The following is a 24,093-nucleotide window of genomic DNA, read 5'->3' on the forward strand; positions in this document are numbered from 1 at the left end:
GTCAGGGAACGTGGAACGTGGGGGACTGGATAGGTGTGGGAGTCCCAGGGGGCCTGATAGGGGTCGGGCCAGTCAGGGGACGGGGAACAGGCGGGGTTGGATAGGCATGGGAGTCCCACGGGGCCTGTCAGGGGCAGGGGTGTGGATAGGGGTCGGGGCAGAGGCAGTTGGATGAGGGTGGGGTGCTGGGGGGCGGTTAGGGGCGGTGGTCCTGAGAGGGGGTAGTCAGGGGATAAGGTGCAGGCGGGTTGGATGGAGCACTGCAAAGTTAAGAAATGCTAGAATTAAGGATATTATCATAACACGTAGGAGCCCTAGTTCTGAACGAGGATCCCACTGTGCTAGGTGCTGTACAAACACAGAACAAAAGATCCCTGCCCCGAGGAGCTTAGTCTAAACCTGTGCAGCATTAATTTGAGCCTTAGTGCATATACATTACAATAGTCTTAGACTTTAATTATATGATCACATACTATTTTTTACTAAGGACCCCTGCCTCATTCAATGCAGAAGATGAATAGTGCTTAATGAGCAGCAAGCTGCTATTTAGTATTTTATTTTATCCTGATTCAGTGTGTGGCCCCATACCTTATTTACTGCACATCATTTAAAGCCTGCTCTGAATACATAATTAACTTCCTCATAGGCTTTTCTGTGGCACTCCATCACTATTGGAGTGCTTCACAAATAGGAATACATTTTATTTTCACCTCACTCCAGTCAGGTGACAGTATTATGACTGGTTTACACACAGACGAAGCTGTGGCACAGAGATGAAGGTCAACAGTGTACACTGATTTTGGGTGACTGCTTTGAGATGCCTAGCACCTGATTTTTTTCGAAGCACTTAACATGTTATTTTTACCATTTTGCATGTTCAAAGTACATCTCCCATAGATTCTCTTTAGAGCGGAGTGTTTAGCACTTCTGCATATCCTACCCCAGGTGCTTAGTTAGTGACCACCTGTGAGCAGTTGGATTTAACAAGTTGTCCAGAATCACATGGAAACTCTATGGCAGAGGCAGAGAGAGAATCCGGTTTTCCAGAGGATCATTCAACTGCCTTAACCGTGAGATCACCTTTTCTCTTCCTGCTGTCCCCAGCCTTATTCACTACACACCTTCTAAATTCTGTAGCAAATGACACAGGGGTATACACACACCTCCTTCATTACTCAACCCTGTTTCATCCTCTGAGCAGTTCTACCTTGTGCTGTGACTGAGACAGGAGTCCTGTTTAAAAAAAAAAAAAGTATCCCATTATGTAATGGCGATTGTATCATCATGCATACTCGTAGGGGGACTGTGTGAGTTTGTGGGCAGTATTAATTTTGACATTGCCTAACTTTTGAGTACTTGACATTACAAACTTAATTTTTTCACATCTTTTTGTGTATAATTTTGTTTGTAGCTTCTTTAAAAGGAAATTTGAAAAAAAAAAGTTATTTCATAGATTTATATTGACAACACAGGGTTGAGTAACAGGGTTGGAACCTTTAGATCCACAGCACAGACATCTGCCACTTGCTACTTGGGCTCATGGTAACAGATTGTTATCTGGTATGTGAACCAGACACTAAAAGAGGATGAACACTCATTTTGGTGGTAGGTTTCACAGCTGTTTTGCTGATGACAGAAGTATGTTGAGATTTGGGAATGTTGGGTTCCATTTGAAGTTCTGGAGGACTGTGTTCTCTAGTGGTCACAGATCCTCCTACCCCTGGTCTTTACCTCAAGCCTGACCCATTCTGTGTCTGTCCCTTCCATCCTACTCATGTCTAAGTAGTCTCCCCCCCATACCTCGTACCATTCGCCTTGCCTAGCTAATTTGTCTTTTTTCCTCAGTGCTCCCCATCAGAGTCCCATCCTAGTTTTCTTGCCCAGCCAATTCCAGTCTTCTCCTTCCCCATAGCTAGTTATACGAATCTACTCCCTCTCCCCCATCTGTGCTTGTCTCTGGTCTCTTCTGCATTGGAGTCAGCTGTTTCTTCATCCACATTGCCTGAGAGCACAGGAGAAATAGTCTTCTTGCTCTTAGTTTCTGTGCCTGTTGCTACATTACCTGCAGTTGGTGTTCCAGGCTAATGCCTTGCTTAGATCTTGCAGCCCTGGGCTAGAGCATGTCCAGTACAGTTGGCATTTTCAGAAAACTTAGCTTCCAAACTCTTAACAAGTCTTTACTGAGCATGTGCAAACTGAGACCCTGAGGTGCCCCTGTGTATTCTCAGATGTGGGATGTGGTGTTGAGCTGCAAAAGCATCTTGAAAAGCCATATCCTTTGACCCCTTCTGTGGTATGTGAGATCTTGTGTGGGAGTGATGTAGATTCCCCCACAATGTACGCAGCTGCTTCACTGTTACTGCAGAAAATGAATGGAACCTGCTTTCATCCAGTCAAGCTAGGTCTTAATCTAATTTACCAATTTCTTGTGATTAAGAGTGGCCTAGAAAAGCTCAGTGTACATAGCCTGACTTGTCCCTGGAGCCTTCAGAGCCTTTACTGGGCCCATATTGGGCCAAGAGCCTTGTAAGAGCTATAAGAAGTATGTTGTTTGCGGTGATGTAGGAAGCACCCACCTTGGTGCCCACTTCTGACACCATTGCCCTTGGGCCCAGTGCCACACCTTTCCTCCAGCACTGATACCTCTGTCTTGGCACAGTAAGTGCATGTAGATGCCTGTTGGGGTTAAAGAAAGGAGACAAAAAATCTCACTACAAGACAGTAAAAGCAGAAGTGAACAAGCGCTGTTCTTCATATTTCCTGACATATGAAGGCCTTGGAAACTCTCATATGGCACAGCTGTAATCTGTTTAAGTTCCTCTGGAGCCAGTGTATTGTCATCAACTAACTTGGACCCTTCATTGATCTGGATGCTGGTAGCCCCTTCCATCTCTGTAGACCTGAGTTGGGGTCCACCATCGAGACTACTAGACCCCCTCCCCACCGTCTACCACATGCTTTTCTGCAACCTGACTCTGTTCCTGTATCAAATTCTCTGGTCTCTGTCTGGTACCATCTCAAAGACTTTCAACCCTTTTGGAAATGAACCTTTAAGGTCCACTGTCTTGACCTTTTTTCAGAGTAACAGCCGTGTTAGTCTGTATTCGCAAAAAGAAAAGGAGTACTTGTGGCACCTTAGAGACTAACCAATTTATTTGAGCATGAGCTTTCGTGAGCTACAGCTCACTTCATCGGATGCATACTACAGTATGCATCCGATGAAGTGAGCTGTAGCTCACGAAAGCTCATGCTCAAATAAATTGGTTAGTCTCTAAGGTGCCACAAGTACTCCTTTTCTTTTTGTCTGACCTTGATACTCTGCACATTTGCCCTTGCCTCAGATCCAGACATCATTGAAACATCTCATGCAGGGCCCTCTTGAGTTCTATATGTAGGGCCACATGAGGGGACTTAGGCAGCACCATGACCAACTCCGGTACTGACCTGTGTGCTGGCACCGTTTCTCCATTGGCATTGATCCTCTCACAGCTGTCTATTCACCTGGCACTGATTCACCCTTCTTTGCTGACACCAATACTAACCCTGCACCCCTCACAACTTCTGGAAGAACTGCCTATATCTGAGGAATGTGATGAGATTCCTTTGGTGGAACATATAGATTGGTGCTTCATCCATTTCCCCTCATGATAAATGGACAGTTTCAGGAACTCTTGGGGAGGTAGGCAAATGCTCTCAAGTTGCAAACAGTTTCACCAGGGACATCTGGTTCCACGTTTGACATATTACAGATGCAGACCAGGGAAAAGCTTGCTCTGCCTATCAGCTCTGGCCTTCTCAGTCCAGCCAAGGATATCTGATTCTCTCCTTTCTTATTCCCACCTGTATCAAAGAGAAGACAGGATGTATCCCAGACTAGCTGAAGGACATACATTTTTACTTCAGCACTTTTCATAATTCAAGACCCCCTGACAGGTCCCAGGGAAAAACTGGTACAAACCAAGCAGTTCTGTAGACTAGTGGGCTTGATTCCTCATCGACCTATGCCTTTGCTCATCTGAACATGGGTAGTGGGTTATTATTTACTAAATGTACAGACGAAATTGACCATCCCTTCTCCAATGCTCCCAACAGTTTGTGTGGAAAACAGGGACAAAATCTTCAGGGGAAACCCTTTGCTCTCCCTTTCCCTGTCATCACGGTTGCCTTGGATGCTTCCAGTCTGGGCTGGGTTGTATATCAAAATACATGATCTAAGGAACACCTGGAGTCCAGACACCATATCAGAGTAATGGAGCTCAGGGTATTGTAATGGGCTATTAAAGCCCTTTGTCCATTCCTGCAGCTATGTGTAGTACAGGTGCTTGACAACACCATGGCCATGTGTTAAATCAACAAGCAGGGAGGAGCACGTTCTCAGCTCCTATCTGCAGGGGCAAGAAAACTGTAAATGTAGTATATCCAGAACCAAATCCACCTGTTGTTCTTGCTGGGAAAGTGAATGTGAAGGCACACTAGCTCAGCAAGAGGATTCAGGATCAACCATGAACACAAGTGGCCCTTGAAACTAGTGGTGGCTATTGCAGTATTTTGTGAATAGGGTCACTCAATAATAGATTTCTCTGAGTTGGGACAGAGCACCAAAGTGTATTACACAAGAGCACACGGACAAAAGCTCTTTCTCGGATGCATTTCTGCTGGGCTATAGCCCACATCATCTTCTATATGCTTTCTATTCCATTCCCCTGATGCCCAGGATCAAAAGGAAGATCAGGTTCGATTGAGCCAACTTTGTGACCTTGTCAGCACTGGTATCCAGGTCTTCTGCAGATGGCCAGAGAATATCTTTGCTTGCTGCCTGTGTGTCAATATTAAGGGAAGGGATTCTGCCACTCAACCTAGATGCACTTCCCCTAGCAGTATGGAAGATAACCTGCTGGATAATGAAGTTCCTGTCCTCTAAGGGCTCAGACCATCTTCTTACAATCCAGGAGGACTTCAGTCTAACATGTGACCTAAAGAAAAAAATGCAAGTGGGTTTAGTATCTAGGCCACTGAATAAAAGGTTTGCTCAGTCTTAGGCTGGGAACTCTGCTGTCTGACAGTGTCTTCTGCACCGTTAAGTCTTGGGGTGTGGTTATCCTTAACGTCTCTGAAGTTCCACATGGCAGTAATATCTGCTCAGAAGTTACATTAAGGTCAAACCCATTTTTTCTCATCCTACACTTTCTAGGTTTCTTATGGTCATAGTAAATGCATTTTTCCCCATTTAAGGAGTGGCCACCTTCATGAGACCTAAAATCTTTCTTTCAAAGGCTTGTAATTTGGCCAAATTTAGGTGCATTTTCATGGGAACAGCAAAAAGTGCATCCTGGACATAAAGGCAATCCCTCCTAAACTTCATATTCCTGCTCCAAAACATGAGGGTGTAGAGCTTCTCAATGAAAAATGGTTTTGGAAATGTATTTATGAGAGAGGGCAAAATCCCTCCCCCTCCCCCTGCTGCATTTTGAGAGATGTCTGCACCATGAGGCAGACACCCAGCATGGAAAATTTCAGCTCAAATGGTTAGCTTGGTAATTATACAAGTAAGTAAAAATAGTCTTGTAATGAGAAGTGTCAGGCAATCTTAACTGTAGGTGGCACTACCATCTCCACGTAAAACGTTTAAACTAGCTTTTGTTCTGACCCAGGTGTTCTGTGGTGTCTGTTGCAATCGGAAGTGCAAGCTGCAGTACACTGAAAAGGAAGCAAGAGTCTGCATTGGCTGTTACAAATCTATTAATAAAGGTAAAAAGTTGTGATCATGGTTTTATTTACTTGTAATTACTACTTTTCATCAAAGGAGAAAAGTTAAGCAAAATTGTTGTTTTAGGACTGAAGGATGAATCTGTGCACCCAGGAGGAAGCATTTCCTTTCTAAGACAGTGATTGAAATGTTGATTAAAATTTGCTTGGCTAGTAGATGTCAGTGACTTCAATCTTCCATATTCGTTCTCTGCCACAGCCACCGTAATTATGCATATACTTGATGGAAAGGCATAGGGTTTCTAATGCAGCTAGAGTGCTGCTGGTTGGTTGGTTGGTATGGAGTCTAAATCGCAAAAATACTGCATGTAATTCCTTTTCCAAGACTGTGTGTATTGAGGCAAGCGACATTTTAAACCTATGTTTACCTGAAGAAGGCTTCCTCAGATTGTTTCCAAGACTGTGTCCCCTAGTCCACTCTATTATGCCTCCACTTGTGTCATATATGTTCATATAAATGGGCTTTGCAAGATTGTGCAGTCCTTTTTGAGGAAGGTTAAATTGTGTGAAGATGTGACATTATTAGTATGGGGAACAAGAGTGACAAACTGAAGCCCTAATTTCTTGTATTGAAACCGTTAACAAAGATAAAAGAGGAGTGCATTCCTGTTTTATTTACCATGGTTTTTTATCATGAATCTGATTAATTTCTTCCTTTTTGATTATCCCAGTTAAAGCTTGTTTTTACTTGTAATATTCTCCTGCCTGTAAATAGAAGAGTTAAACACCTAAATGTGATTGGTATTGAAGCTCCACCATAGACCCTTCTTTACCTTTCCCAATATGGAGAATATGGGATTTGTCAGTACTCACAAATATTGTCACAACTGAGCATGAAATCAAGCTAGCGTGACTTGTGATTAATAGACAGAAGAACATAGCATCACTACTTAAGTTGGGAAATTGTTAGTCTGTTTTTTTACAGTCTCTGTGAATATCCTTCTCCATTTGATTACTTTTGTAAATGATGGGTTTCAGAGGGATAGCTGTGTTAGTCTGTATCAGCAAAAACAACGAAGAGTCCTTGTGGCACCTTAGAGACTAACAAATTTATTTGGGCATAAGCTTTCGTGGGCTATAACCCACTTCATCAGGTGCATGGAGTGAAAAATACAGTAGGCAGGTATAAATATACAGCACATGAAAATATGGGAGTTGCCTTACCAAGTGGAGGCAGGGAGGGTCAATGCTAACGAGGCCAATTCAGTCAGGGTGGATGTGGCCCATTCCCAACAGTTGACAAGAAGGGGTGAATATCAACAGAGGGAAAATTACTTTTTGTAGTGCCCACAAAAGCTTATGCCCAAATACATTTGTTAGTCTCTAAGGTGACGCAAGGACTCCTCATTGTTTTTGTTGTAAATGAGGCATGTGTGGTTGCAGGAATTACATGGTTTGATGTATGCTCATTGCTGAAGCAAAAGGCTGTACAATGAGTGTCCATTTCTACATTTTGAAGAAAAATAGACAGGGATATTTAACTTAAAATTTGAGGCAGCTGTAAACATTTAATAAATGGCATGATCTTATACACTAAGTGCATTATTTTTCCTTTTAGCACAGGCATTTGAAAGGATGATGAGTCCAACTGGTACTATCCCTAATTCCAGTGTCTCCTCTGAATATTGTTCTACTGTTCCACCTTTGCAGGAAGCCCAGACAGTTGGCACACCTAATTCTCCTTCATCTTCTCTTTTGTTACCTATCTCTGTACTTAAACAACCAGGTGCTGATGGTAAGTGCAACTCAAAATTATTTAAATCTGTTATCTAAGTTTTCTAAGCTATTCAGCATATACTCTTTCAACACATACACAGAATAGATGCTTTTGCAGAATGCATTAGTCGATCAGTGTAGCCATTCAGAAAAGGCTATGGGTTGAGAAGAAAGATGCTATTAGGGTTAAGATACTGGACTTGGAGTCAGGTTCCCTGTGTGAGCTTGGGTGAGTCACTCAGTTTCTTTGTCTTAGTTCTTCATCTGTAAAATAGCTAAAGGAAGTTTTACCTGTACCTTGTCTAGTTTGGTTGTAAGCTTTTCAGGGTAGGGACCGTTTCTTACTGTGTCCAATGTATAGTACAAGGGAGTGTGATCTCAGATGGGGCCTCTAGGTGCTACAGGAAGATAAATAATACTGAAACAAAGCAAGTAGTTGGGTGACACAACATTCTCTGGCGAGAAGTGATAATGGATAAAGCACATTTTCATCTCATTTATGTAAACTACACTTCTGAATTTTTTCTGCTTACTACAAAAATGTCACTGATAAAAGATTAGATGTACTTAGAGTATCTTTAAAACAAAAAGTGGTAAGTTATATGAATTGTTTTGTTGCTAAACTATTGTCTTGTATCCATGGTATGTTGCCATCCTTGTATTACTTCAGTGGTATACCAATAAAATAAAAACCAGCAGGATCTTCTTAAAAGGGGAAAAGGCAAAATGCCACATTTATTGTGAATACAGAAAGAAAGAATCATAGTAAGCAGTTAGTTATAGCTATAACATTCCATTCAATTTCATATTTATACACACGTACACGTACACACGTCCTGCGAAGTTGTTATCATACTTACCAGCCTTAGAGGTCTTCATGCCAAGCCACTAGCCAGGTCGCCTGGACATGAGGAGGGAGTAGGGCCTTGTCAGATATACATCTGACACTCCTGGAAGTTGGTTTGCAGAATCAGACCCCAAAGTTGTCAAATTCATATAAAAATGGACTCTAGAAACTATTCCTATGCCAGTCTATGGGAATTGCTTCATCATGCTGTTCCTGAATCAATCAGCAGATGGCACGTTCCTGAAGGCTCCGTGTTGTTCAGTTCTCCCATCCTTGAGGCTGTTGGGTGGATTCCAGTCTGCCCTCCGGGGGTCCTATAGTTGTTTCCACTTGACACCTTCTTCGGCCGATGGACACTGGATTCTTAGGCTGGCACCTCCCTGATCATTCAGTTATTATCCACACCAAGCATCCATCCACATACATCCTCTATTTTAATCACGATTGTTAACAAAGCGAGATAACTACAACAAAAGGGCAGGGAGTCTCTGTGTGCTGTTTCTGTTGTTACAAAGTATTGCTTTGAGAACAGACTCTGTCTTAGGATGTACTAACACAATTAGCAGCTTGCAAGTTTCACACAGAGGGAGAGAAACAGTACCAAAAACCAAGAGACCTCTTAATTAGTAATACCCTGGAATTTAAACTATGGGGAATCAAACTCATTTGTGATTTTAATACAGAACTTCTTTAATATGATCCAACATGAGAGGTAATTGATTAAGTAAATAGCAGCCTGTTTTAACTAATTAGGAATTGATGCATTAAGTATAGCTTGGTTACTTCTGCTGCTGGTGTGGGAATATCTTTGGCTACAGTTCTGCTTGACTGATTGCAGAGAATACCAGTTTTGAGTGTACGGTGACTGCTTAGTTCCAGTAACTTTTACTACTTTTAAATCAGAAAATTCCCATGTTTTGAAGAAATATGTGTAGAAAGATGCATCACTTGCACTCCAAAAATCTCTGAACTATAATTATGGTTCATACTAAATCCAACATGCTAAATGTAAAATCTTAATTTGGAAAAAAGCCTGAAAATTCATACAGACGCTTTTGCTGCTGGAAAACTGTGGTAATACCAAGTTAGTATTCTTTTTTTAACCCATTTTAGGGCTGTGCGCCAGAGAACAGAGGAGAGTCTGGTTTGCAGATGGTATTTTGCCTAATGGTGAAGTTGCAGACACAACAAAACTATCTTCTGGAGTCAAGAAGTCTTCGCAAGAGCTGAGTCCAGCAAGCCCTGACTTACCAGAGGTGCATATGGTATATTCTCAAAAGTATACACTGATTCATGATTTTTATAGAGAAAAAGTTGATTGTCTTTAAACAGCTTTGTTTGCCCATTTAAGATGACACCCTCATAAATGCAGTGTTATGTGGCTTTGACTCCTTTCAGGCCAGTTGGATTTCATCAATTTTAATCAACTTTTTCATTTGTACTTCAGTTATTTTCTAAAGAAAGATACATTCTCACTGGTTGATAGAACCATTAAAACATGTTGAATTACAACTAAATAGAACCTTTACACTAGATTTGTTACATCTTTTTTGCTACCTTGGAAATTACATTATAACTATATACATTTATTTAAGCAATTATATAGTTTAACGTTTTCAATTATTTTTAATGGTACATTTTTAGTGTGTGAGAACATCGTGGATGATATGTTGCTTATTTAGATAATTAACTTTTTGCTCATTATTCATGTCAAACTGCATTAGGATGGTAACTGGAATTTAATTAAACACAAAATAGCATATAAAACTTATTAAACAAAACAACCTTAAATGTGTTAGATACATAAACTTCTCTTGTCAAAACAAGTTTCATATTTTACAATTAAATGATTCATTAAAGGAATAGAGGGAATAACTATAGTCAGTGAATTAAACTGATTATTTCAGGTCAGCCTGGGAAAATTTTCAAATATGCCGAATTGGAAGTGATTGACTGGAGCTTAAGTTCCTACTTGCCTACGTCTCTTGAAAATGAGACAGCAACCTCCTAAGTTACTTAGTTGTTCTTCAGATTTTTAAAACTGGTAAATCTTATCCCCTCCTTCCTTATTTTTATTTGTAGGTTGAGACACAAGTTTTCCTGCTTTTTCAACTCTCAGTAGATTTCTCAACATTGAATGAATTAGTCCAAATGAAAAAGATTCTTTCTATTCCTACTTCTGTCAAAAGCTGGTTTAGCACTTCAGCAAACTCTGGTTCCAGGTGCTTAGTGACTTCCATCAGTTCTGTGGTGTGACTTCTTTAAAAACATCATCAGCAAACATGTCTGCTCGAATGGTTCACCTCCAGCCCTAAAACGTATCATGGTAGGCATGATTGATGGATGATTATAAGATACCCATGCCATAGCAGCATCTCCTTAAGGGGTTAGGCACCTACTCTAAGACTTTGGGTTGAAAATATTGGCAAGACAATGAGGTGGAATAAATCCGTTTCTTCACTACCTGCAGTTTAACTTTGTCATTGGGTATTGCTTTCTGCAATATCTTTTGAAGTTCTTTCCAAATTTCAACAGCATCAGTAATGCAGTAGCAATCTTTCTGCCGACTGTCCAAGGCTATGGTAATAGATTTAGTATATTCAGCATATCGTCTACATTTTGCTTTAGTCTGAAGTTGACTGCTTTCATTGTGATAGTTCCATCTTTTTGTCACAAATTCCTTTACAATTTATCAGAATAGTCTAGTGCTCAATAAATAACTCAAAAGAGTCAACCACTGAATTCCATCATACACCTTGAGGGAGAATTAGTTTGGATCCTTCAGCTCTATTCAGTAAAGCTGAAGCAAAGTGCGTTGTTATGGAAGTATCTTGCGGTTTCAACATTTTCCTTTATTCCTGGAGTTGTACTTAAGTCTTTGGCTAAAAGATACATTAAATGAACACAGCTCCCATACATATATCTATTTCAGGTTTTCTTCATCATCTTCTTCTAGATTTCTTCTCATCTTTGCTATATTTGAAGCATTGTCTATGACAAAGCTATGCTCTTGACACTTTAATTTGTGGTCAGTTTGTTCTAGCTTTTACAGCTCTTCCTTTTAAGTAGTCTGTTGTATGGGCACTTCCTGATGTATCAATTGTTTCTGTAAAATAGGCAATGCCATCTTCTGTTGTCACACAAGCACATATTACTGGATCACTGTTTATATTGCTCCATCCATCAAGACTCAGATTAATGAATTTCCTATCGATGTTTTCTGCACACTGATCAATTTCCTTCTCATACACTATATCCAGCAACATCCCAACAATGTCTGTCCTGCTAGATGGAGTGTAGTCTGGTCATAATGGCTGAACCATGTCAGTGAAACGCTTGTTCTGAACAAGATGAAAGGAGAATTTGTTACATAAATGAACCGAACAATCTAGAGCTTTGCTGGAATTTGTTGGTGCTGAATTTGTCCATGGTTGATGATGAGGAAAATGTTTCTTTTATTAACAGGTAATTTACTGTTTGACATATGTTTAGTTGCAGCACTGCTGGTGGTACCAGCAGATATTGCAGATGATGGATGTTTACATATATGAACATCCATCTTTATATATCAGATTTACTTTTAAACAGGAGATCTTCACCTTGAATGTCTGATTACATTGAGCAATAAAGAAATCATTCCAGAAGTCCAGCAGTAATAGTAAAAATTTAATTGATAAATACTCCCATAACAAACTAATAAACCAATTACATTTTGAACAGACACTTTGAAATTTGTAACTAAGTAATCTACCCAAAACACAAATTTATGACAATAATCTAAGTTTTCATTTACTAGCATATTAAGACATTGTAGGGAGTCCATAAGAATGGTATCAAAATAAGTTGACTAACCAGTCGATACATATTGCTCAGACATGTCCACATCGTCATCTTCGAAGTCATTGCCTTCTGAGGCGTATTTTTCATAGTGTTTCATTCTGTTAACCAGGCCTTGCATCTTTTTGTTGCACTGTTTACATTTGGCACATGTTCCTTTTTTATCCAGACCAGAGGTTCCTGAATTTCTTGAAAATATTCCCAAATAGTCTTTTTTACAATATGCAGCCATAACAGGTTTTTCCTCCAGTTCCCAGGTGTGTAAACACTAAAGGCTGCACTTCAAAGAACGTCTCTTCTTCTCACAGTTTCCTGCTTTTACACTAGTGTTGCTCCTTTCTGGTTACACATCTTACTCCTTCTCCTTTGTTAAATAACTACCCAAACCCTCAGAAAAACAAAAGAACTAACAACAATACAAGATTTCTGCTTATGTAATCTGCATGCCTTTTGCATTGCAGTATTTTGTTTGTTTAGAGACTGAGGGGGATTTCTGTTTGTGTATGCATGCAAGGAGACAGAGCTAGGCCATTTGCTTGAAGTGCTCAGAAGCAAGGTCAGTTAGTTACTGGGCAGATCAGTGTTTTTCCATGAGCTGGAGAGTAAGTTTCCATGGTGGGTGCAGTCATAAATATTCATAATTTGAGAACTGAGCCAATCAGAGCTCAGGTAGGGAGAAACTATAAAATAGGAGTATGATACTAGGCCTAACTCAGTGGATGATCCTGATGAGATACATGACGATGATTCCTGGAGTCAGAGGTTGGGTCCCAGCACTTGTGATGACTTTGTCAGCCCCTGGGTCCCACACAGGATGAGGCTCTAAAGGTAGTACATTACATACTGTGCTATATTTATAAAGCGTGACCTCAAAAGTTAGTTTTTCCCTGCTGCTTTCTCTGTATAGAAAAGCCAGTGTTATTGATAGAGGCTCATGGATTCAACATACTTACTTTTTATTTAATGTTTAAGAGATTATAATAAATTTATGTCTTAACTAGGGCTGTTGATTTAATCGCAGTTAACTCTCGATTAACTCAAAAAAATTAATAGCAGTTTTAATTGCACTGTTAGACAATAGAATACCCATTGAAATGTATTAAATATTTTTCGATGTTTTTCTCCATTTTCAAATATATTAATTTCAGTTACAACACTTTGTATGCTGTGTTGCATTACATTATTATTACAAATATTTGCACTGTAAAAACAATAAACAAGAGAAATAGTATTTTTCAATTCACCTCATACAAATACCGTAATGCAATCTTTTTATCGTGAAAGTGCTACTTACAAATGTAGATTTATTTTTTTACATAACTGCACTCAAAAATAAAACAATGTAAAATTTTAGAGCCTGCAAGTCTACTCAGTCCTACCTCTTATTCAGCCAATCGCTAAGGGCATGGCTACACTTGCAGATGTAGAGCGCTTTGAGTTAAACCAGCCTTTGGAGAGCACAATAGGGAAAGCGCTGCAGTCTGTCCACGCTGACAGCTTCAAGCACACTGGCACGGTCACATTTGCAGCACTTGCAGCGGCATTGGGAGTGGTGCATTATGGGCAGCTATCCCAGCATGCAAGTGATTGCAATGTACTTTTCAAATGGGGGTGGGGGGTGGAGTGTGAGAGGGAGTGCGTTGTGTATATGTGGGGTGAGAGAGAGTGGTTTGTTGGGGTCTGAGAGCATGTCAGCATGCTGTCTTGTAAGTTCAGACAGTAGCAGGACCCCCCCCCCCCCACACACACAGCATTCCACGCGAATGGCTTGCTTTGTCTTGGAGCAGATAAGCAGCTGGCTGTCAGAAACGGAGCTTTCAAAGGGCATATCCGCATTCCTGCAGCGATTCAAAAACAATGAGAAGAGTGGCCACTTGACTTAAGGGGATTATGGGACGTTTCCGGAGGCTGATCAGAGTGCAGTAATGCAACACCTCATTCACACTGGTGCTGCGGTGCTCCAGCAGGGGCACAGCAAATGTTATTCCACTCACTGAGGTGGAGTACTAGCAGCTCTGTAGCCACAGAGTCAGAGCGCTCTCCGTGCCTTGCCGGTGTGGATGGGTAGTGAGCTAGTGCGCCCGGGGCTCCTTTATTGTGCTGTAACTCGCCAGTATAGCCATGCCCTAAGACTAACAAGTTTTGTTTACATTTACAGAAGGTAAAGCTGCCGGCTTATTTACGTCACCTGAAATTGCGAACAGGCTTTCGCATGGCTTTTTTCTAGATGGCGTTGCAAGATATTTACGTGCCAGATATGCTAAACATTTGTATGCCCCTTTATGCTTCAGCCACCATTCAGAGGACATGCTTCTATGCTGATGACACTCGTTTAAAAAAAAATGCATTAATTAAATTTTGACTGAACTCATTGGGGGAGAATAATATGTCTCCTGCTGTTTTACCTGCATTCTGCCATGTATTTCATGTTACAGCAGTCTCAGATGACCCAGCACGTAGTTCGTTTTAAGAACACTTTCACTGCAGATTTGACAAAGCACAAAGAAGGTACCAATGTGAGATTTCTAAAGATAGCTATAGCACTCGACCCAAGGTTTAAGAATTGGAAGCGCTTTCCAAAATCTCAGAGGGATGAGATGTGGAGCATGCTTTCAGAAGTCTGAAAAGAGCAACACTCTGATGCAGAAACTACAGAACGCAAACTACCAAAAAAAAAAATCAACCTTCTGCTGGTGGCATCTGACACAGATGATGAAAGTGAACATGCGTTGGCCTGCACTGCTTTGGATCGTTATTGGGCAGAACCCATCATCAATGTGGATGCATGTCCTCTGGAATGGTGGTTGAAACATGAAGGGACATGTGAATCTTTAACGCATCTGGCATGTAAATATCTTGCGACGTGTGCTACAACAGTACCATGCGAATGCTTGTTCTCACTTTCAGGTGCCACTGTAAACAAGAAGCGGGCAGCATTATCTCCTGCAAATGTAGACAAACAAGTTTGTATGAGTGACTGGCTGAGCAAGAAGTAGGACTTACTGGACTTGTCGGCTCTAAAGTTTTTTACATTATTTTATTTTTGAATGCAGTTTTTTTTTTATATAATTCTACATTTGTAAGTTCAACTTTCATGATAGAGATTGCATTACAGTACTTGTATGAGGTGAAATGAAAAATACTATTTTTGTTTTTTACAGCACAAATTTGTAATCAAAATAAATGTAAAGTGGGCACTGTACAGTTTGTATTCTGTGTTGTAATTGAAATCAATGTATTTGAAAATGTAGAAAACATGCACAAATACTTAAATAAATGGAATTCTATTATAGTTTAACAGTAATTAACTGATTTATTTTTTTAAATCACTTGACAGCCCTAGTCTTAACATTTTTTTTTATTAAATTGAGCTTTAATCTTAAACAGGTTTATTTTTTAAAATAAATTATTATAATTGAATAACAATAAAAATCCAGGTTAAATAAAAAATCTGATTAATTTAAAAAAATGATTCAACTTTTTTTTAATCCACCCTGCTTTCTGGAAGGACGTTGGGTAGCTGTTCAGTTTTTATGTTGAAGTTGTACACGAGACCCCATTTAAACAGAAACCATGTGGGTAAGAGTATGTGCAGTGTACTGTGTCTCCACTGAAACTTTAAAATTATGTAGTTAAATGTTATGTAGAAAATGTTATGACTCCAGTTCTTCTGCATACCATTAAGGTAATTGGTTTTGGCTATGAGTATTTCTATCTTAAAGTTCTGAAGTCTGTCCTTATTAACATGTTGACAGTAAAAGTTCCCATTTTATTTTTTCTTTTAAATGATCAGATAAAAAATTGCTTCTGTCTTTAAAAACTAATCTGGTTCTGCCAGGAGTCGCTTAATGCCCTGGTGCACCATGTTAGAATTGAAAATAATCTGTCTTTTCAATGTTCAAACTGAATAGAAAGGTGAGGGTGTTTTTTTGGAGGTGGAGGTAGGGGTGGTTGTATTTTGTATGGTGTTGGCATAGGGAGGAAGACAGTCTCTTGATTGTTCCTGCTGGGAGTGGGAAAGTCTAGCGCCTTTCTCTCCCTTCCTGCCCTGCCTTATCATACCAACGCTTTTTTTCTTTATAATTAAAAAGATGTTTTTATTACTTGCATTGAAGTTGTGTCCCATTGAGCCAACTGTTTTACAAAGACGTGGTCTTTTCCAAAGAGCTTATAGTTCAAGAAAGCAAGAGAGCTAGAGAGATGGCAGGAGAGGGATACAACTTGATATATTCAATTATTGTATAAATTTGCAAATTTAAAACGTAAGGAAGCCAGTTATCCTCATCTGCTCACAAAATAACAGCCCTTAGAAAACTGAACACCAAAAAATTATTTTCTATGTGCGCATTCCTAGTACCAGTGCTTAAAACAAATGGCACTTCTGTCACAACCCAGTGCACACTGGGAAACTGTCAATTCCAGGAGAGCTGCATCGATGAAATGGAAAAAGAAGGGATGAGGGAATGCCTGGGCTGATGGTGTGGGATTTTGGTTTTACTTTAGTCATATGGGAAAAACTGAGATCCTTTTTGTGCTGCTTTGTATCGCCACACCCTGTCAGCTTTACATAATTCACTGAGGGGTCAACATAGATGTGACACTTAGAGTAGGAGTGAGCATTACTATTAAATGCTGGAGTAAGCTGCTATTAGTAAATCATGTGAAGATGACTGTCTGCAGATACTTCAGGTCCAAATTATGGCAAATTACAGTATTCAAGAGCCTTGCAAAATAAAGTCATACTGGTAACTCTGCCCAGTTGTTCACGGTCTACATGGCTAGTAATGTAATCCTTGATTGTGTTGTGTCTACTGACTGTGTCATACTCTAAAACAGTAGATGCTCCATTTTTAGGTATGAATTATTATAGGACAGGTAAATATCAGACTAAATATTATACTAATTATTTTAGACTCAGACATATTTACCTGTTCTGTAACAGAGACCAATATGTATTAAAGATGCAAAAGTGCTGTAATTTTCAGAGATGTGGCTTGATTTCTGTTTTAGGAAGATATCCCCTAAAATGGTCTGTGACTGGTCTGTATATTCTCTTTGCTGGCTGCTTTTACATTTGAAACACCTAATACAGGAGAATACTAGTGTTGTTCAGGGACCGTGAATAACAAATCTAATCAACAGTCTATTTTGTTTCTCATAGGTTGCAAGTCCGGCAGATGACATCTGTGTAACTGATACAAAACCAAAGGATGAAACTGCAGTTTCTGCAGGAACTGAGAAATTCCATTGTTCCTTACATGTTGCTCCAGATGATGATCAGTTGCCCACTGCAGTGCAAACTGAGATGTTGCATAGTCTTGACTCTCTAATTCCAGCTGCTGATGAATTACCTTTTATTACAAAAGTTGAGAAGTCTCCTAGCCTTGGAACAGTGAACCAAACTAATGATGATTCACTTGTTAGTCCTTCAGACTACAGAATGCTATGTGGTATTGAAAACTGTGTTAGCAAAGAATTTAGCCTTATTCCTGATGATGATGGACTGCCACCTCTCTTACTTGCAACTGGAGAAAAAGGAAAAGGTAAAATTTTGGACTGGGGAATACTAATATTTACTGGATGCAAGCTTTGTAAAATTATATGAACCTTTGTGTATACACTGTGACATTCCAGAAGCCAAATTAACATTGTTTTAAAATGCACATTATTTTGGATCCAGCTTGGTAGCTGAACTTGCACTTATATGAACTTGTATGTTATGAAAAAAACCATGAGCATAACCACAACAATTAGTATTTGAGCCCAAGTATGTTTGCATATGAAGTATAGTACTGGTGCACAAGCTGCAGACCACATGTGGTGTTGAGGAGTTTTAGTACTATTTAGCAAGAACTCTTCCACTCTCAGTTGAACTCCAGTCTCATTATTCAGGTTCCTTTATTTGGCACACAGCAAAGTTACCCTGATATGATGGGACTCAAGCATAGGGAGTGGGTATAGGGTATACCACGCATCCAAAGTTACACAGCAGACCACTTCCTTTATATAATATAATTATTTACACATTACATTTACATTACATATTTTGGGATTGGACCAAGCCAATCCCTGTATAGCATGCACGGTTCATGCACGACTTACTCTATCTCACCTTATGTTCCAGGCTTATCTTATCCATTGTTATCTTGTCCATAAATGGTTTCCTGGATGTTGCCCCTTATCTTAGCTAGTACAGACATTCTGTTTCCAGACCGCTGATCCATTTACCTCTCTAATCCTATCTCCCAAGAAATGAGGCTTCACCCATGTTTAATCACTCATGTCAAGCCAGGCCTACATTTAGCAAGCTAATTGTGGCCTTGAAGCTCCTGGTAAGATACCAATATGTTTCATAGATTCATAGATATTAAGGTCAGAAGGGACCATTATGATCATCTAGTCTGACCTCCTGCACAATGCAGGCCACAGAATCTCACCCACCCACTCCTGCGATAAACCTCTGACCTATGTCTGAACTATTGAAGTCCTCAGATCATGGTTTAAAGACTTCAAGGAGCAGAGAATCCTCCAGCAAGTGACCTGTGCCCCATGTTACAGAGGAAGGCAAAAAAACTCCAGGGCCTCTTCCAGTCTGCCCTGAAGGAAAATTCCTTATCGACCCTAAATATGGCGATCAGCTGAACCCTGAGCATATGGGCAAGATTCACCAGCCAGATATCCAGGAAAGAATTCTCTGTAGTAACTCAGATCCCACCCCATCTAACATCCCATCACAGGCCATTGGGACTATTTACCATGAATATTTAAATTTCAATTCATTGCCAAAATCATGTTATCCCATCATACCATCTCCTCCATAAACTTATTGAGTTTAATCTTAATGTTCCTGGGTGCTGTATGTCATACGTGACTTCAGAACATACTACTGTCTTTGCTTATGTGATATGGTCTAGTCATCTTTAAACAAAAGTGATGTCGCTATTCATTGGCTGCTGTATGTCTGCCTTAGGTTCAAGAGAATGTGTTTTTTAGCAGTTTCCTTAAGTAGAAAGATGGAAGTGTCAAGTACCATATTTCATACATTGTAGTTAGAGAAGAAATGGATATTGGGTGGTATATGGAATTAATCCAGATGTTATCTTATTTAGATCCTCTGGTGGAAGAACACCCATCTCATCAGCAGGTCACCTTGCTTCTTGCAGAAGGAGGCCCTAATCCAGTAACATTTATCCTAAATGCAAACCTCCTTGTGAATGTCAAGTTAGTATCTTGTAAGTAGGTAATGTACACTGTTTCCCTTTATTTACATATGTTCCATGGTTCATTATGTTTGAAATGTGTAAACTCTAAATTCACTAATCTTGGTGGCTGAGCAGATAAAATTCAAACATTTTCACACTTGAGATATATGCTGCCTTATTTTATCCAATCTGTAAATTTAAGGTTTTTCAAGTAATTTTTTCAGTGTGCTTTAAAGCAACTTTTAACCCCTTTTGTAATTTATTTATGTGCCTACCTTGGTTGTAGGACAAGTGCAGGGCTGTATTCACCATAATATCTTTCATTAGGAAGGAATAAGAATCCTCTTATAAGAATGTTTTCCCAGAAGTGCGTGCTGCGTTTTTGATGCATACTGTACACAGATTTCATGCTTTATTTGTGTAAGGTGCTGTCTAATAGGGATTCTTTTATCTGTAGGTTTGAATATAAAGCTCTGGAGACCCTGCTGTGTAAATAATCAAAGGATACTTCTGTTGATTTTACAGCAACTTCAGATATCTGTTTAAAAGATTTGGGAGTTGTGACGGATAGTCAGCTGAACATGAGCTTCTAATGTGGTGCTGTGGCCAAAAGAGCTAATGTGAACCTGGGCATCTTGAATAGGAGTGGAGAGGTTATTTTACATCTGTATTTGGAGCTGGTGTAACTGTTGCTGGAATACTGCTCAGTTCCAGTGTCCACAATTCAAGAACGATGATAACTTGGAGAGGGATCAGAGAAGAGCCTCAAGAATGATTAAGGGTTTAGAAAGCATGCCTTACTGTGACTCTTGAGGAGCTCAATTTATTTAGCTCAACAAAGAGAAAGTTCAGGGGTGACTTAAAATACAGTCTGTAAATACCTATGTACAGAACACATTTTTAATAATATGGGCTTTCCAATCTAGCATAAGAAGATATAACATGATCCAACGGCTGGAAGTTGAAGCTAGACAAATTCAGACTGGAAGTAAGGCAATTTGTAACAGTAAGGGTAATAAACCATTGGAACAACTTACCAAGGGTTGTGGTGGATTCTTTATCACTGACTATTTTTAAATCCAGATTGGATGTTTTTCTAAGAGAGATGCTCTAGGAATTATTTTGGGCAAGTTCTATGGCCTGTGTTACACAGGAGGTCAGACTAGATGATCACAATGGTCCCTTCTGGCCTTGTAATTAAAATGACTGAGTTCTTGATGCCTTTTCTTTAGTCACTTAAACAGAAATAAGTGTGGCACCTGCATGTGCTGCAAACATGCAACATACTTGTTTATGCAAGAGGATATGATAAATGAAGGAGTATTACTTGTTTCACTCAAAGATACAAGCCTGTGCCTGGGGTTCCATAGTAAAGTTTGCCTTTGCAATTAAAACTTTCTTTAATCAGCACCTTGATTCAGTTAGGTCCTTCAGAACCTGTATCCTATCAGATTTTTCTTGATGCCCATTAATGAACTATCTTCTCCAGTGTTTCTCATTTATGGTGTTTCCCTCTGGGTCTCCAGACAATATGACCTGAGAAGAGTGTCCCTATGAGAGTTAGTCTCTCTCCTGTGCAGTGGGTTATCCAGTGCTTTCTGAAATTTCAGTTTTAAAAAGAAAAACATTGTAGACAGCAATATTGCAGTGGTAGGAGTAAAGGGACAGAGGAGCACAGATAATTAATTCCAATTTCTGGTATCTTTGATTCCAAGACTGAGTATCATATAGATGAATTCAAAAAAAAATTTTTTTCTTATCACTAAGATTCTTCAGAAAAGTGCTGGTACTTCTCAACAAATGGATTACATGGCTTGGGTCAGGCAGAAATTATCATTATGTTGCTATGTTTGCCAAATGAAGATGCTGTTCCTAAAGAAATCTTCACGTTGTTTGTTGACATATATAAGGATGCAGTGAAAGGTATGGAGTTTTAATTTGTAGCTTTAAGATTAGCGTCTTATTGTTGACTTTAACACAAACCAGGAAATAAATGGTGTTGCATTCTTAGAGGGTTCCTACTAATTTTGTTTGAAAGTTCTCAGTGCTCATAACTATTTCCTCAGATTCTGTCAAAGTGATGCAGGGGATTTTGTTGAGGAATGCGTCCTTTTTTTCATATTAGTTCTCCTATAAACTGCCTCATTGCATTTTTGTCTTCACCTCTTTTTTTTTAATATAATACTTTGGTATGATGGGTCATAGGTGTAAATCCTTTGAGCCCTGGTTCTAGAAGACAAGTGCTATACTGAATAGAGTTAAGCACCCACTTAAATGTTTTCCTGTATTAGAGCTTAATTTGCAAAAGTTAACTAATTGTATGTACATAGACTTGCCCAACAGAATTATTGTTAAGTGTTAATTGTTTTGTAAATTAGTTTTATTAAAAAGATCTGTCTGAGTTGAAAAAAGTGTTTTGAAACTGGGTTCTATTGACTTAAAAGTGATAGAATAAAATGCAATACCATGTCAATAGTACCAAAAGTCTGAGACAATATTTTTAGCACATTTGGCTTCTAAAAATGGCAATCTTTTAATGTGCAAGTACTTCAATAATGAATTGTACAAAACTATAAAGGTCTGTGTCCTGTTATCCTGAAAAGCTGCAATATGCACCCTGTTACTTTAAAAATGCACAAGGGAGATAGTGTTCACATAGTAATGGGTGGATTTCTTCCACATACCAACATGTATAAGAATGCATATTTAACATGTTTGTTTTTTATGGTGAAGATTTTAACTCTCCCTCTCTTCCCCCTCTTTTTCTCTCCTCTCTCTCTCTCCAGGAAAATACATAGGAAACTTGGAAAATTTTACCTTTACTGAAAGCTTCCTTGGTAGCAAGGATCATGGAGGATTCCTGTTTGTTGCACCAACTTTTCAAAAACTTGACGATCTCCTGTTACCAAATAATCCTTTCCTTTGTGGCATTCTCATTCAAAAACTGGAAATACCATGGGCAAAGGTTTTTCCAATTCGCTTAATGTTGGGATTGGGAGCAGAATACGGGGGTGAGTTTTAACACTAAGTATGCATGTTAAGGCCCAATCCTGTAAAGATGTATGCACATGTTTAACTTTATGCACTGTGAATGCCGTTGCCTTCAAAAATTAAATACAAGTGTGATTCTTCAAAGGCTTGGGCCTTAAATTTGTACTTTGTACATCAAACCTGTTTGTTTAAAAAACAACAAACCAAGAACTTTGTAAACACTGTGGTTCAAATTCTGTGCTGCTGGACACCTCTTGAAACACTATCAACTTAGTCTGGGTAGATGTGTGTAAATGGTAGGATTTGACCATAAAATATTGATTCTTCAAATTTTGTTTCAGGAGAAACATAAACTTTGCTAAACCAACCTATGATATGGAATCTGAGTGTGCTGACAAAAGAGCTTAGATTGTGGATATGTACAACAATATATTGAATCCTTTTTGAATGATCAGATTTAATATTTGTGAAGTGTTCTGAAAACAGAGCTTTATGATCTTATTAATGTAAACCTAATAGTAGTGTCCAATACATTATGGATTAAATTCCTCAGCTCCATATCAGTCATTAGTAATCAAGTTTCTCCATAAGGGGAAAAAAATTTCCGTGTCAATTATTCCATGAAAATATGGCTTCTGGATGTTCAAAATGGGGTAGAAGGAGCCAAGTACACAAATCCCACTGATAATTAGTTGTGCGTTTAATTGCTCTCAAACATGTGGAAACTTATTGACCACCTTTCTCACAGTCTAAGTGGGGAATGGAATTCACTCCAGTTTACAGGCTGGCTGTTGCCACCGCAATGCAATTCTTCTGTGGCACTCTTCCTGCTTTTAGGGGCTGCTGTTCTTTCGCATTAGCTATGCAGGCATCTTGTGCTGCTGAATCAGAGTAAGCACAGACATGGTCTGTTTTCTGATGCTATTTCCCTGCAATGAATGCTGAAGTCTGTCAGTTTACATAAGGTAAAGAATGAAAGGCTGCATCTGATTTTTTTTTTTTTAAAAAGTCACATATTTTAATTGTGTTAGATTATTTTGTTTGATCTTTATGTGTAACAGTGTTCTTTTCTTCCTCTGAAAGCCTACCCAACTCCTGTAACAAGCATCAGACACCGAAAGCCTCTCTTTGGGGAGATAGGACACACAATCATGAACTTACTTGTTGTGAGTAAACAGTGTTTCACATAATTTTCCTTACCCTCCTAATTATACTTCAGTTGAGTGTGAAGTTACCCTCACAATTTTGAAGTTGAACTATTTGTCTTTTAGCGAAAAATTTTGTAACACGGTTTAATTTAGGTGTGAAGTGAACATTAGACTTCAGTCTATTCACACAATGAAATGCTCTATTAGAATAGTATTAAGTTGTGCCTTTCAGATTAGTTATTGATATTGAAATATACTAATATAACTTCAGCTTATTCATTTAAAATAAGTAGTTAATATTAATCAGCTTTTTCCAGTAAGAAAGCTTTAGGCAATGATCTGGTGACTGGCTCTGCTGACATCTAGGAGACTTGGGTTTGTGAGTGATCATAAAATTTTGCTCTTCAGGCTGTTGCAGCAGTAATGTCACATGATCCAAATTTAATTGCTTGCTACAGCATGCTGCCTTGATATGTGATTTATTGCAAACAGCTCACCTGCACATTTTTAGAGAAATGTAAACAAGCTGGAGACTACAAACTACTTAAGAGTATGAGCATTCTCTAGTAAGGCAAGGCCATACTTG

At 39.2% G+C, this 24,093-nt stretch overlaps 1 protein-coding gene across 1 annotated transcript in view; it reads left to right on the top strand.

Moving 5' to 3' along the window:
* The window catches only part of ZFYVE16 (zinc finger FYVE-type containing 16), a 55,751-nt gene that overhangs the window by 18,960 nt on the left and 12,698 nt on the right, over positions 1–24,093 (top strand). The window contains exons 4-11 of the mRNA XM_074952782.1: positions 5,652–5,748; positions 7,325–7,501; positions 9,443–9,585; positions 17,328–17,709; positions 19,276–19,398; positions 21,136–21,291; positions 22,155–22,379; positions 23,443–23,525. Of these exons, the coding sequence (XP_074808883.1) occupies positions 5,652–5,748; positions 7,325–7,501; positions 9,443–9,585; positions 17,328–17,709; positions 19,276–19,398; positions 21,136–21,291; positions 22,155–22,379; positions 23,443–23,525 (1,386 nt within the window). The remainder of the gene's footprint in view (positions 1–5,651; positions 5,749–7,324; positions 7,502–9,442; positions 9,586–17,327; positions 17,710–19,275; positions 19,399–21,135; positions 21,292–22,154; positions 22,380–23,442; positions 23,526–24,093) is intronic.

This window comes from Natator depressus, chromosome 5 (assembly GCF_965152275.1).
Source record: "Natator depressus isolate rNatDep1 chromosome 5, rNatDep2.hap1, whole genome shotgun sequence".
Lineage (NCBI taxonomy): Eukaryota > Metazoa > Chordata > Testudines > Cheloniidae > Natator > Natator depressus.